This window comes from Plectropomus leopardus, chromosome 19 (genome assembly GCF_026936395.1).
Source record: "Plectropomus leopardus strain MGB_pleo_1.0 chromosome 19, ASM2693639v1, whole genome shotgun sequence".
Classification (NCBI taxonomy): domain Eukaryota; kingdom Metazoa; phylum Chordata; class Actinopteri; order Perciformes; family Serranidae; genus Plectropomus; species Plectropomus leopardus.
In genome coordinates, this window is record NC_142194.1 from 2,958,492 (window position 1) to 2,973,785 (window position 15,294).

Here is a 15,294-nt window from a genome sequence, read left to right on the forward strand (position 1 = left end):
TCTGAAATGAGCTCTGCTGCTGTAATGTGATGTTTTGACCACCTGGTGTCAGTGTGGTGCCGAGGCAGCGCCTTCCAAAATATCCTGAAAACATGACTCGACTCTATGAGCATGACTCAAACAATAACACTGAGTGGCTTCATCGTAAAGCTGTACATCAATATTGTCTTTTTTTACCATACAAGGACAGAGAGACAACAAAACAGTACATTATCTAGTTAAGTCACATCAACATCAATTATTTATCATTTATTTAAATAAAAAAAAGAATGAAGTAAAAACATGAATTGGCAGCTCAGTTTGGTTCTGCAAATATGCAAATTTCATAAAAAAATTAATGGTAAAATATGCACTACATCGCTATTGAAACCCAGCTGTAGTCGAGAAGCTGGAACATGATAATATTCAGATGTTTTGCTGCTGATTAACAGAAGCGTTTTTATTTATTAATTTTTAGATCGACTAACTGAATAGTTGACTAATTGTTTCTTTTTTTAAGTTTTCTTCTCTCTTATACTCTCAGTTTTATTCTGCTCCATATCTACCCTTATTAAATCTTCTTGTGTTTCAGGACACGTTTAGATGAGACGGCCCGACTAAAAGTGGAGAAGTCTTTCCTTTGCATTCAAAAAAAAAAATCTGCGTTCACGTGATGACATGGTGAAAACGATCCTTGTGTACACGAAGCTGCAAAAACAACTAAAAACGCTGTAGTGTGCATGTCAGGCCTGTAGTTGGTGGTGTAACTTTGTAATGACACTCTATAGAAGAACACCACACCGCCTGCGCTTAAAGGCAAGTATAAACAGACAAGAAGATGATGGCGGATGCGTGCACGAGAACCGACGGCTATGTCTGCATGGACGATGAAGTGGGACTTACTTCGAGTGATGCTTTATTGTACTGTATTGCATCCTATTGTGCAAAGTGCAGCAGTGACATCAACCAAAGTTTATCGTTTCACACAAGAACCGTCGCCGTGCAAACCGCCCCTTAGGAAGCCAAAACACTTTGGCCTCACAATGAAGTCGTTGTGCACGCCACAAGTGTTGTTGGAGTTTAACCTCCTCAGACTTTTCTCCTCTCTTTGCACCTTAAAAGTAGCTGAAGTTGTGACAGAAATCCCTACTTGACCTCTTGGTTTTTGCAGTCGTGGTACGTGAGTCCACTGCGTGACACAATGTAAAGGCCTTAAACAGTCTTACATAACTATTGTGGTGCAATGAAAGAACATAAGTTTGGTATTTTAATTTGTTTTTGTGGTTTTGTATCCAGGTCTTTTCTGGGGTAGCAGTAGTTTTTGGAGGGTCACTGTGACTTTAAACCAGTTTTAAGTTGAACACACTTCCTGTAACGGACATGTTAGAAACCTCACAGCACAGATCTCCTCATCACCACATTTATCTAAAACTTAAAGTAAACCCAGTGAGCAGAGTCCCTCCCCCGAATGTGTCACGCTTCATTATGTCCTGCCGACCAGGTGTGGTCAGACGTACAGGTATCAGTGTGACGCTCATTATTTATTGACGGCTGCCTCCAACTTCCAGTCAGCCGTTCTGCAGCCAACAACGTGCTGACTAACAGAGGCCTTTGGCGCTTATGTCATCGCTGCCGCACAACTTATGATTGTGATTAGGTGTGTGATCCTCTTTAGCAGCCACATTACAGCGGGGGTTTGTTTGGACGCAGGCTGTTATGAGGTCCTGATGGCGCAACATGTTGGTATGAATGAGGCTTTGATCACAGAGAGATCTGTTTCTCTGAGCTGCCAGTGTTTGGCTGCTTGTTACCTGTTTTTGTTGAAAAGGTAAAACACACTTCCACTGATAGACTGTAACTCCAACCTGATGCTGTTGATAAATTTAAACCTAAACGTATGTCCTGTACTTTAAGCTCTGAGCCAAAGACTGAATTTCTATTCCGCTTTTTATTTTCAGAACATAAGCGCGTTTTTGAAGGGTTAAGGGATGCTCAAAAACTCACAAAACATAGCACACATATTATTTTTGGCCGGTATGTAATCATTCAAGTGGCTCCGCCCTCGAGCCAGCATAAAAGGTGAGCCATTTAAAAATTAACACTTTGTACAGTTGTTGAAATCAGCTTCGTAGACCAAAACTGTGTTTTGTACCACGTTATAATCCTGTTTATTTCTGCTATAAAGTTTTGCAATATGGAGGTGTGTGGGGATTGACTCGCACTTGGACAAACTGACAATCTGTGTTAGTTATCGATGTAACTTCAGATAGCTTGCATGTTTTATTTTGCAGCCTATTATGCTCACTTTTGTCAACCTATGTTGTCATTTTCCAGCAATGTCATTCTTTTTTTTTTTTTTTTACAGTGCATGTTCACTCAGCAAGTAACGATGCACTGTAGCAAAAATCATATCGCTGGAAAGGGAAAAAATAGTGTTACGAAAATTAGGCTTTATTGTTGCCAATGGTAGGTAAACGTGATTGTAATACAACTGAACACAATGACAGCTTCTTTTTTTTTCTGTCTCCTCACTTTAGGTATACCAGAGCCCACGGGGACAAACTTCTGGCTCCATGTTGCTGCGCCTGTAAGTTGTTCGATAAATGTTGCTAAAGAACTTTATTGCTTTGTGGATGAATGATTATTAGTCATTGATAAAGTTATGAAACATTGCATGGGTTTATTTAAACAGTAAGTCACTTGAGGCTTTGGTATACACAGTGATTTCATAACAGCCAAGGAGCATTTTTATATATTAGATGAATACATATATATATATGTGTGTGTGTGTGTGTGTGTGTGTGTGTGTGTGTGTGTGTGTGTGTGTGTATATTTTATGACATGGAGCGGAGCTCTTGAGACTCTGAATTTACTTCAGTGCTTTTCTTGCTGCAATATCCATCCACGACTTCCATCACAATGTCAGATTACTAAACAACATGATCATTTTTTTTTTTAGCTTTTTTTGATTTTCTGGTCTGTGCACATATTTAGTGAGTAAAAAGGCTCAGGACTTTCCTAAAGCAGCTGGTCACTGCAGTTTTCAACAAATGTTACTTAAACAGGAGAAGTATGCATTTGTTAGGAAATATTTTAACACCAGATTACAAATATCAGTTCAAACAATTAAATATTGTGCAGGATAGTTTAGGGAGATACCTCCCCTATTAAACAAAAATAATCATACAAAAAGAAATACATTTTTAAAAAAAGCATAATTGATCAAAATTTCAAGACTAAGCTGTGATAAATAATTGATAGAAATCAAAAATTACAAAACGTTTGTATTACAAAGTGAAATGCAGTACAAATGAATCAATGAAGTGCTATGAGTCTTTGCAAATAAGAGTCATTTTGAATGATGATGATGCAGATGGTTGTTTCATACAGATGGTCCTCTGTATGAAATATGAATATTAACCTGTCAACTTAACTGAAGTTGCTGAAATGAAAAGAAAAGAACAAAGTTATTCCACTTGTCAATTCAAGTTGCATCAACTTCACAAAATTAAGTAAATGCAGCAAAATTCGAATTAAACTTGTGAAAATAAATATAACGTTAACAAATTTAGATAATTTAGATTTATAGTTATATTTACTTTTGTTTTGTAGCACAATTGGTTTCCAAGATTACTTTTAGTAAGATTTTACAGTGTCACATTCCTGACAAAAAACTAAGGCCAGGCTTTTTAAAAAAGATTTTTTTTAGATATTTTAAAGGTGAAATCTTGTGATTTTCTATATTTTTCTTGTTGTCAACTAATCCGTAAAAACACCAGATTAAAGAATAAATGTTTCTGCTAACAAGTTAATATTCATTGAATTTGAGAGGACCACCTCTTTGGAGCATTATCATAACATTATCATTATTATTATTATATTAGTAGTTTTCTGGAGAATTGTGTGCGTGGTTGTACATGGAGGCTTTAGGACCCAGAGCGCTCGGCTGTCTCTGCTCTCCGCTGTTAGGACTAATGCCACTGCTGCCGTCTGTCTCTCTGTGTCCCTGTTTCGGATAGACAGAGTGGCTGCCTGCTGGATCTCTGCCTTTCCCTCTTTTTCCCTCTTTTCCTCCGGATATGGAGATCAAACACCCAGAGACTCCCAGCATCCAGCAGCAGATGGAGGGCTTCCACAGACTACCTGCGAGCCAAACTCATCACCCGACAGCGCTGCAGCTTTTTCAGTAGTTTGCCTCCAGAGTTTTTCCTCCCCACCTGTGCAGCAGGGAAGTGATATCTCTCCCGGTTAATCTGAATATTTTCTCTTCTTATCGCAGCCTGGTCCCGTGCGCTCGGCCCCGGGCCTCTGAACTCTGTCTCCTCCCCTTTTGTCTTTCACTCGCTCAGCTGTCACTCTGTCTGTCACTCTCAGGATATCCCCTTCCCTCTTTCTAGGGTTTCATAATGCATCGGGATCTCATTCAGAGGCGCGGGTGGATTTCAACCCACCGCTTTCTCCTTGTTTGAGGATATGGACGCGCACTGAGAGCCACTTCAGCATGAATCAACAGACTGGGGTCATGGAAATAACCAAAGGTCACGGGCCAGTGCCTCACAGAGCCTCCAACTTAACTTTTAACTAATATATTTTTTTAAATCATTAACCTTGCAGCACTTTTTTTTTTAGCAGAGCAGCTGCTTTTTTATCTCTTGGATTTACAGTCATGGGAAATGCAGCAGGAAGCATGGAGGTACCCCAGGGGAAGGAGGGCAAGGCGGCGTCGGCCCCTCCAGGCTCCACGGGCTCCCAGAAAAAAACAGTGGCTCCAAAACTCCCGATGCCACCTGAGGAGGAACTGGAGCAACGTTTCGGCGCAGTGCTGGTGAGTTGTGACTTTGTGCAGCAGGTCAGGGCGCATGTCAACTTTCACACAGAAGAGAGAGAGAGAAAAAAAAAAGCAAACAGCAGAAAGAAACAAAGAATTTGGAATATGTTGGAAATGTGCACGTCCTCAGGACAAGCTTATCGCTGTGCCAGGTACACAATGCCACTGTGGAAAGATACATAAGAGGTCCTTTATGCTGGAGCTTACTGCAGCATTAGGCTCACTGCATGGACCGTTGGCTGGAGGAAGAATGATGATGGAGGGGGTCCGAGCTGTTTACGATTTAACAAAAAGTGCGACTAAAGTTAACTTTTTTACCGTCACAGCTTCAAATTTAACTCAGAATACCTTATTTTAAAGAATAACTCTCATATTTCATCACATCAACTTTTACAGAAAGTTATACACTATATTGACAAAAGTATGTGGACACCCCTTTTGACATTATTTTGGGGTACTTGATTTGATTTCTTAATACTTCAGCGTGCTGTCATATTTAAGATAATAATTTACTTCTAACTTTCTGTCATAGTTTGTTTTTGCTTTATTTAGTCCATAAAGAAATGTTTGAATGTTTGGTGTGGAAGAAGTTGACTGTTCTGCACAAAAACTTTGACCTCAACCTCGTCCAACACCTTTGGGATAAACTGGAACGGCGAGTTAGACTTTATCGTCTAAAATAAGTGCCCCAAAAAAGGTCCTCCAAACCAAAACCAGAAAATAGAAATAATGTAGGATTGACGAAACACGTGTTTCCTGATCTGATGGTAGCCGCATTTACAGTCCCTTGTAAAAGGCGGGAATATCACGCCGTAATGTGGCCTCACCGCTCTGTATATAGCGTCCGATCAGGGAAAGAGGGGACAGAGTGGTCTCACCTCTGAGCCTGGTGTGGACGTAGTAACAGCGCCGAAACAAAGTCTGTGCAGAGGACGAGATCAGCTGCGGTATCACAGAGACGCTAAATGATTGTGACTGACATGTTATCGTTTAGAAAGCGCTGCCGGCGTGCACGTTATATGTCACACTAGAGGCCGACGCTGTTGTGTTACACGTCACCCCTGTCACGCCTCTTTTGATTTTGGGATGCGGTGAATAATCACACAATGGAGCGGAATAATGCCGTCGCCTTTTGGTTCTGTGTAAAAAGTACTTTTAAAAAAATGTTAGTGTTACATAATGAATTGGAGCGAAATTCAGGCCGTGTATAGTGGACATGCATCGTAAGGTCCCCCCCGCGCCCCATATCTGTTTTTACATAGCCATAAAACATGACTTTAAAGCAGTTTCCTGAAAATAAACACAAATCATGTTTGCATTCAGTGTTACTCACCAAAACACACTGTGTGTAGTGCATTATCTGCGTGTTAATCCGATTTAGAGAGCTTGATTTCATTGGATTTCAGCCGGACTAACATGTTTGCATGTATTTTTAAGGTCCGGTTTTAGTTGTACTAGCACAAAAAAAAGTATGTAAACATACTGCGTTTTTGTTGATATATTACAGCCACCTGTAGATCAGTGGAACATTGTGACAGTGTCGGCGCTGTAGCGGGTTCAGTATGTGCTGGAAAACCTGGAACCAGAAGAGTGGAGGCTGTTATATCGGCAGATTAACGCCCAGAATTTTGGCATAGGATGTTAAACAAACATGGTGTATTGTTGAGGCGTCCACACAGTTTTGGCCATGTCCTGTAACTGGAGACACTACTCTCTTCAGCTGAGTGGCCTCAGCTGCAGTGAACTGTGACTCTACTTGTGTTTTTTTATAAATCACTCTCTCTTTTTGCTCATCAAGCGCTGCTTCACGTTTCTGTTATAAAGAAGTATTTAAACTTTTCATGCAAGATGTAAATTCTCTCTCTATTTTTTTTCATCCTGGCCTTGCGACTCTGTGAGAGCCTTATTGACAAAAACGTAAAGTCACATCCTTCGGCGACAAACATTCCTCGACCATAACTCGATTTTCTTTTTATTACTTCCCTCACTGAGCTGTTAAGCTGTCTCCTGTTTACGACAACATGTGCAGTGACAAACTGACCTCTTGTCGCCACGGTGACAAGAGGGAGAGAAAACAAGCGAGAGACAGATTTGAGTCTGACAGCACAGCTATGTTCAACATGTGGCCGGACCACTTGCTGTATGATTAGCTGCATTCCTGTTGTCATTCGTCTCAGAGTGACGTGATGTCGAGCTGATCTGTGATTTGATTTGAGCCTGAAACATAAACACGTCTGAGGTTTTTTCCTCACAGTCAGCTTCCCTGTAACCCTCCTGAAGGTGAATGGAAATCAATTAAAACCCTGATAAACACTATTCTCTTCCTCTGAGGCAGCTCAATCAATGAGTGTGAGCTTAAAACACTCCCCGTTAGTGCAGAAACTCTAATTATCTCTGCTCGAGAGCTAATGTTTTTTTCAAAATCTCTGAACTGAGTCCGAGAGAAAAAATGTAATTATTTACATTTTTTCAGACATTTCATTTAACTGTAACATTATAGTTTCCATAGTTTCTGCGCAGTCTGTCCCAAAAAAAGCCATGTTTAATATCTTGAGCTGAAATTAACTACAGCTCTTGGCCAAAAGTATGTGGACACCTGAATATTACACCCATATGTGGTAAGTGAACACTGCAGATTTGTGCAAAACTTAAGCAATATTTTCAAAATGTTGATAAAATCCTATTGCAAGATGACTGCATTTCCACTGAGTGACGTTCTGCGTTTTCTTCTCTGGCGAAAACACTCCAGTAACCATGGCGATGAATGTTAACAACAGAGCAGGTTTGTTTCTATTGCAGCCGTCACACTAGCCGTCATTATTTCCGTGTTATGTGAGCGATAAGAGAAAGGTGAGCCCCTTTTACGTGGGAGCGGCCACATATGAGGACTTTCTGGGAGCTGATAGTCCACGATTTCACAGCGGACCTGTGGATTCAAAAAGAGTTATGTGATGCAATAACAGCTCTTTTAGCTCCTGCTGCATCACGAGGGAGCCAGTTAATACTGACAAGCTCATAGACACAGCACCATGGGACTAAAAAAGTGTTTCCATTGCAGTTTTGCGAATTATGGCTTTTTCAAAGTGCCTGAATTACCACTTCGTGTCAATGTTAAGACTTTTATGTGATAAAAGGGAGTTTTCTCGAAATTGATGTTTCCAGTAGGTGTGTTTATATTTGCGGTTTCAATTTGTGCAATTTTAGGGTTAATGGAAACCTGCCTGTTGCCACACGGCCAAGTCCTGCACCTGGAGGCCTGTTAAGTAATAATGACAGAGGGGGCTGAGGTCAAGGCCAATTATATTCAGACCAAACTAGAAAAAACTTTTCTTCATGGACCTTGAGACGGGCGTCGACATACTTTGTGCCAAGCAGTGAACCACAAGAAAATTGTCCAAAATATATGGAAAATTGTCCAGAAAAACTATACTTACAATCATTGTAATTCTATATTTATATTTATGTTATAGAAAAAAAGTTTTCTGCACTTTTTGGATCATTTCTTGTTTGTTTTTTGCTTATTTTCAGGTCATTTTCTTGTAACTTTTTGCTAATTTCTTGCCGTTTTTTGGACCATGTGTTCTTAAGTTGCTCTTTGCCTTCTAACTGTGTTTTTGAAATAAATCAAATTTGCTCAGGTTTCAAAGGGTTATTACAAAAGAGGAGTGCCTGTATTTATGAGGGGATTGAAAAAAAGCTTCTTGGTATACCATAATACCATGATAACGCCCAAGCCTACTATCATACTACTACATATCCACTCTTCAGAGTAGTGTGTGTACTATAGTAGAAACGTTCCCTGTTTGTTCACATGTGCTAAATTTTCTCTTGTTTTGCATGGAGTGTTTGCATATGATCGTATTACTTACAGTGCAAATTCATACTGTACACACAGCAAACTCAAACTGTGTTGCAGTGGACTGATTGTGTGTGTGTATTTGTGTGTGTGTGTGTGTGTGTGTGTGTGTGTGTGTGTGTTGGGGTCGTGGGATGACCACCGCAGTGAATTAATGTGACCACAGCGAGCATCTTGTGCCAGCTGCTGCAGGTTTTTCTGCCTGAGTGTGTGTGTGTGTGTGTGTGTGTGTGTGTGTGTGTGTGTGTGTGTGTGTGTGCAGCTGCAGCAGGGTGTGTGTTTTTATTTTGTGCAGAAAAAGAAAAACCAGGCGTCACTCTGCAGCAGTTTAACCGTACGCTGCTGCATCCGAAATCATTTCTCCTCCCCGCCTCCCGGTGCTGAACACATTCCCAATGTGCTTTTTTTTTTTTTTTTTTTTTTGCTACATCACCGTTGTATCCCACCAAATATAGATCATCTCTCCCACCACCTTTCTTCTGCTGAGTCTGCAGAGCGAATCTCCCGAGCTAAACGCAGGAGATACCGTCTGCATATTAAACCGTCCGGCTGTGTGTGAGGAAGCAAAAGTGCTGCAGACTATCAGAAGTCTCTTTCTGCAGAGGAGAAAGTGTCAAACTTCCCTCAGAGGTGTGGAGGGGAATGTGTGTGTGCATATTTGCATGCATTTCTGTGTATGTGTGTGTTAAAAGCCAGTTTGCTCCTCTGTGAGCAGCTTTTATTGACGCTGCATTCATGTTGTGATGGATGCGTCTGATTCGGCTGCAGCAATTTCAGACTGACACAATCGATGTGAAATCTGCACGGTAACAGTACGCGACTCTGATAGCGTCAGTGTACAAACACTTCAGTCACATCCAAATTCACGTGGAGTGCTTTTCCCTCAGCGTTTTTACATAACACTTTGCATATTTCCCAACAGGGAATGCGGCAGTGGGTGGAATTGTAAATGTACATCTGTGGATTTGTGTACTGTATGTACAGACAGAGACAGGAAGAGCGAGAAGGGAACATTTACTCACTTGTAAGCAGATCTGCACTTTAAGCAGATTTTTTTTAGTTTCCTTTTCAAACTAAAGTGACTGTATGTTAGAGACACTTCACATTACAAATTTACACCTGACATCAAAATACAAGATTACACATTTCTTTCTCTGTTGTAGCCTGCGCATCAGTGTCTCTCATAATACTGTCCGCAGCATGGCCAAAAGTATGTGGACGCCCCATATCTCGTGTTCCACAAAGAAATGTTTTTTCTAGTTTGGTGTGAACTTAACTGACCGTAACAGTTTCCTGACCTCACCCCAAATCAACACCTTTGTCATAATGTTTAAAGGCCTCCAGGTGCAGCAATAGGCGTGTTTCAATTAACTTGGGAATATATACGATACACAATACACCTACTGGAAACAAGTCAGTTTTTACGTGGCCGCTCCCACGTGTGAGGTGCTTGAAATTCTTGAAACGTTATCGCCAGAGGAAAAGTCGCAGAACATCTCTCAGTGGAAACGCAGTCATCTCGCAATTGTGTTTTATCAGCATTTCAGAAATATTGCTTAAGTTTTTGGCAAATCTGTAATGAAAATCCATCTATTGACACAAAATGGTTTGAAAAATGTACCTTTTAAGCTTCTCTCCCTCATTCTCCATCTGTAATAACCTGGAAATCTGTTAATGTATATCACAATGCATTTAGCAGCGGAAAACCTAACTACCCTGAGCTATTTTCTGTAATGTGATTACATGCGATACAGTGGAATCAGATTACATGCAGAACAGACTCAGTGCTGTATAAGACAGCAGAAACAGGGAGAGGGAGGAGAGCACAGATTTAGCAGTAATTATTCAGCCGCTGCTGCACACGCAGCTCGCCTCTGTTCAGATGATAATACCATTGATCCGTCCTTTTGGGACCGTCAGCACGTTCAGGGTTTCAGGAATGCATCATTCAGCGGCACAAAAAAATGTCCCACTTCTGTCTGCTGAATGCATCGTCTTCATGCCGCCACTTTGAGCCTCATTATTTTGAATTCACAACTGTTGTTTTTCATGGATCAGAGATGCATTACACTTATGTCGTTTAACCCTTTGTAACCACAGCAAATTGGCTTGATTTCTTTTAAAAAAAAAGGGAAGTATGCACAGCCCAAAATTATCAAAAAATGTGTAAAAAGTACCCCCCCCAAAAAAAACAAAAAAAGGAAAAAATCCTGGAAAAAGTACCAAAAAATTATCATGATTTTGCAACACAATTTTAATTTTAATGTCAAAATTACAATACATTTATAACATAAATCTAAATCTAAATTTAAATCTTTAATTGTGAAGATTATAAATAGTTTTCCCATAGCTTTAAAAAAAAATCTAAATCTACTAATTTCTTGAATATTGTGGAATATTTCTTGCTAAGATGCTCATTGGTTATATTTCCCATGTTTTTGAAAGAGATCAAACCAATGTGCTCTGGGTTCAAAGGGTTAAACTGACATCATGTGTGGTTTCTTTCACAGCATATGTGTTTATTTCACATAAAAAAGCCTCTTATTTTACTCATAATTCCACTTGTATGAGCGCAGTTGAGGGAGTTGGAGGGATTTTAATAAGCTCTGAACACACTGAGGCAATTATAGCGCAGGTTGTCATGGAGAGCGGCCAGTATGAGTGTGACAACATGCTCTCACACTAATTATGTCTTAGTGTGTATAAACGAATCACACGGCCCTCCGTGAGCCGGAGAGGAAGACTGAGCTCAGTAAAATACGAAGCTTGATGACTGTGTTTCTTCGCTGGTTGTATTCCGTGTTATCGGCCGTCTCCACATCACACCGGTGACTGATGTGATCAGCTGATTAGATGATGACATTTGATGCTGACGTGCAGTCCAGGTGCCGTGTTTGCATAATTATTCATATGAAATAATATATCCACACAAATGGAAAATTCTTGAAGCTATGGTTAAAGTGGGTCTCCCTTATGAAAAAGACACAGACAGATTTTAAAAATCTAATAGACAAAAAATATATATATATATACACACACACACACACACACACACACACACACATATATATATACGCTTATATACATATATATGTACATGTATATAAGTGCATAGGACTATAAAAGCCAAAGGAGTTTTTCCATTGCAGTTTTGCAAAATATGGCTTTTCTTTAATCACCTCATGCAAGTGTGAAAACGTTTTTTAATTGAAAATAATTTGATAATTGGACGTTTTTTCAAAATGTACGTGTTTCCATCAGGCATTTTTTGTATTTGCAGTTTCAATTTGCTCAATTTTGAGGGTTAATGTAAACTGGCCTAATGAGACGCTACATCTATGTCATTGTGTGATCAGACTGCAAATCTCAAGGTCATTTTATTGTGATCATTTTAATTCACACCTGCGTCGAAATGATGCTGTTTTATCAGCATCACACCTGCCAGGTGAACAGATTACCTTGAGGAAGGAGAAGGGCTCACTAACAGGGATCTTAACAAACATGCAACCACAATTTGACAGAAATAAATTTGTTTAGTGCATAAAAAAGTCTTCGATTTAATAGTTTACCCCTTTGAACCCTGAAATCTAATTGGTTTGATTTTGTTCAAAAACATGGAAAAGAAGGCAGTGAACATTTAGTTTCCAGCAAATTCACAGAAATAAGTTTAGTTGGTGAAAAAAGTCCAGAAATGATCAGAATTATATATTTAAAATTATGTTAAACAATTATGCACTTCCTCTCTAGGTAATTTCATGTTTTTGTGCTAATTTTCAGGAAATTTTCTTGTTCTTTTTACAAATTTCAAACTTTTGTGTCATTTCTCCGTAAGTTGCTTGTTGCTTTCTTCTCATGGTTGAAAATAAATCAAGCCAGTTTCTTTGGGTTTAAAGGGTTAACTTATGAAAAAACTGTAGCCAAAACAAAAGTGTTCTTTTAACTTTCTCTCTAAAAGTGCTGGAGAAACCAAGGTTGTTTTTCTCATCCAGCCGACCGAATAAAAGCAGCACGTATTGACCCCGCGGCTCCATTCATCAGGCCTGATTTATCAGATTCACGTCCAGCCGCAGAGCACCATTGATCCGCTGTGCTGTTTGGTATTTGCTGTGCCCCTGTTTTTCAGCACGGCACGCATTATGTCTGCGCAGCAGCTTTGAGTTTTCAGACGGCCTCGGCTTTTAAAATGCGTAAAATCTGTCCGTCCCCAAAAATGTCACAAAGATAACAGAACAGTTTCACATGATAAAAGAGCAAAAGTCAAATGTGGCTCATTTCTCTGAGCTCTGAGGCAAATCAGGACTAAGTAACCACCGCTGGACGTTTGTCGGCAGAGTGTCGGTGACTCCTCGCTTTCGCTGACCTCATGGCGCTCAGCAAAAACGAGAGCAGGAGGCGTGAGGGAGGACAGAGAGGAGACACAGATAAGATTCGAGGAGGATATGTAGCGTTTAGGTAAAGAGTGAGGAGATAGCTGAATGCGTGTCGTCCTTGAGTGGGTGTCTCCTATCCACTAGCCCAGTTTCGTGTGTGTGTGTGTGTGTGTGTGTGGGTGTGGGTGTGGGTGTGTGTGTGTGGGTGTGAGATAATTAGTCCAACTTATGTGTCTGTGTGCTGGATTCTGTTTGTAATATGGGACACCACAGTGGGTGTGTGTGTGTGTGTGTGTGTGTGTGTGTGTGTGTGTGTGTGTGTGTGTGTGTGTGTGTGTGTGTGTGTGATGAGAATCTTTCATCAGGACTTCTTAGAAACTTTGTGAAGAACATCAAAGACGAAACTCGTCCTTATCGGCTGTTTTTTCTTTTTTTAAATCATCTACAGAAACCACATCAGCTGACGTGCCAGAGTTGAGGATGAGCGGTTTGATGGTGTGTGTGCTTATCAAAGTGCAGCATCAGCTCTTTTTTTTTCCTAAAATAAAAAAAACCTGACTTCAGAGATAAAACACACCACGCAACCTCTCTAATGTGTACTTTTACCTTACTTTTACTATTTTAATCTGGTATTGTGCTACTTATCACAGTTAACCCTTTTGAGACCAAAGCAAATTAGTTTAATTTCTCACAAAGACATGGGAAGATGGTGATGAGAAACTTAACAAGAAATAGCCCAAAAAATTGCAAGAAACTAGTAAATAGTTAGAAGAAAAATACCTAAAAATAAGGGGAAAAAATAACAAAAAACAAACAATGTTACCAAATCACAACCAAGAAACTGACCTCAAGAAAGTACTAAAACCATGAAATAAAATTATTATTTTTTGGTTTCTCTGTAACAGAATTTTAAATATATAATCAAAATAATTAAAAATATGTTTTTCTGGACATTTTTCCTTGCACTAATTTTGCAGGACATGTCTTGCCAAGTTATGTTTGTTCCTGTGTTTTTGAAAGAAATCAAGAATACTGATATTGATCCTGGTGTGAAAGAGTTAATGAGAGGGTGATGAGTGACACTGTGGCGCTTCATTAGCAACACAACTGTTGCTGTGTTGTGGCAACAGACTTGCAGAGTTGCAACAGTAACGCAGCTCGGAGGATGACTTGTGACTCGCAGAGTGACTCAGTTCTGGTCTGATGACTCAGTCAGTGTGTTTACATGCTCAGGTCAGTGGAGCTGCAGTTACAGCATGATTAGGACATCTAACTGGACTGCTGTCCTCGTCCCAGTATACAGTCACTGGGGGAGAATCCGTTTATCGATGGGAGTCGGTCCGACTTGTCCACATCAGCTGGAGATCTGCCAGCTGGTTGCTTTAAACCTTTATTATTTATACAGTCTGTGATATCGACCGTGTCACGTACATATAATCAGATGCGGCTGAGCAAACTCTGCCTTCACTGATTAATTGAAAATCAATATCACTATGTTGAGAGTATTTTTAACGGCTTTATCTTGCCGTGAAACAGTCCTTACCGCAGGTATTTGGAGCCATTTTTGCCATACTATGACATTTTTTTGACACAATAAACTTTTTTTTATTTGACATGCTACATTATGACTTTTTCTCTTTTTTTACATACTATGCCATGAATTTTTTTGTATTTTTTTGGTCATACTATACTAAGACTTTTTTCAACATGCTACACTAAGATTTTTTTTACATGCTATATTATGACTTTATTTTCCATTTATTTGATGTCCTCTATTATGAGGTTTTCTCAGTTTTTCGACATGTTATACTATGATTTTTTTTGTGTGTTACTATAGTAAGGCATTTTTTCTTTTTGACATAATTTTTAAAAATTTTTTGGCAAATTATGCTATGACTTCTTTGGCCTGCTATACTATATATATTGATATATTGGTATTGGTTATTTGTTAGATGGGTTGTTTTAATATTGGCATTTTGAATATCAGTAAAAAATCCAATATCGTGCCTCCCTGATGCAGATCTGTCTCCACATTTTGTGTTTTATTTCTTTTTCTTTTCCACACTTTGTTTTGTCCATGCAAGAGTAGAGGATGATTATTAAATAACACTGTCCTAAAATCCTGTGTGTGATGGGCCAAAAAAAGTAATGACACTTCAATTAAAATGAATGATTATAGGGCCCCAAAGTTTTTCTGTTTTAAAGACATTGCCTTGTCTGTTCATCATCAGCCAGAATGCCACTGATGATCTGGCTTTGTA

General features: G+C 39.6%; 1 protein-coding gene across 5 annotated transcripts in view; it reads left to right on the forward strand.

The window, feature by feature from the left end:
* Positions 1 to 3,940: 3,940 nt before the first annotated feature.
* The window catches only part of fmnl1b (formin-like 1b), a 72,141-nt gene continuing 60,787 nt past the window's right edge, over positions 3,941 to 15,294 (forward strand). For 2 of the 5 annotated variants that reach the window (XR_015775021.1, XM_088070223.1), the window contains exon 1: positions 3,941 to 4,804. Coding sequence is in view for 3 of the 5 variants with exons in the window: in XM_088070223.1 (XP_087926349.1) it covers positions 4,646 to 4,804 (159 nt within the window). In the remaining 2 variants the exon portion in view is untranslated. The remainder of the gene's footprint in view (positions 4,805 to 15,294) is intronic. The other 3 variants (XR_015775022.1, XM_088070222.1, XM_088070224.1) reach the window with 3 other exon arrangements.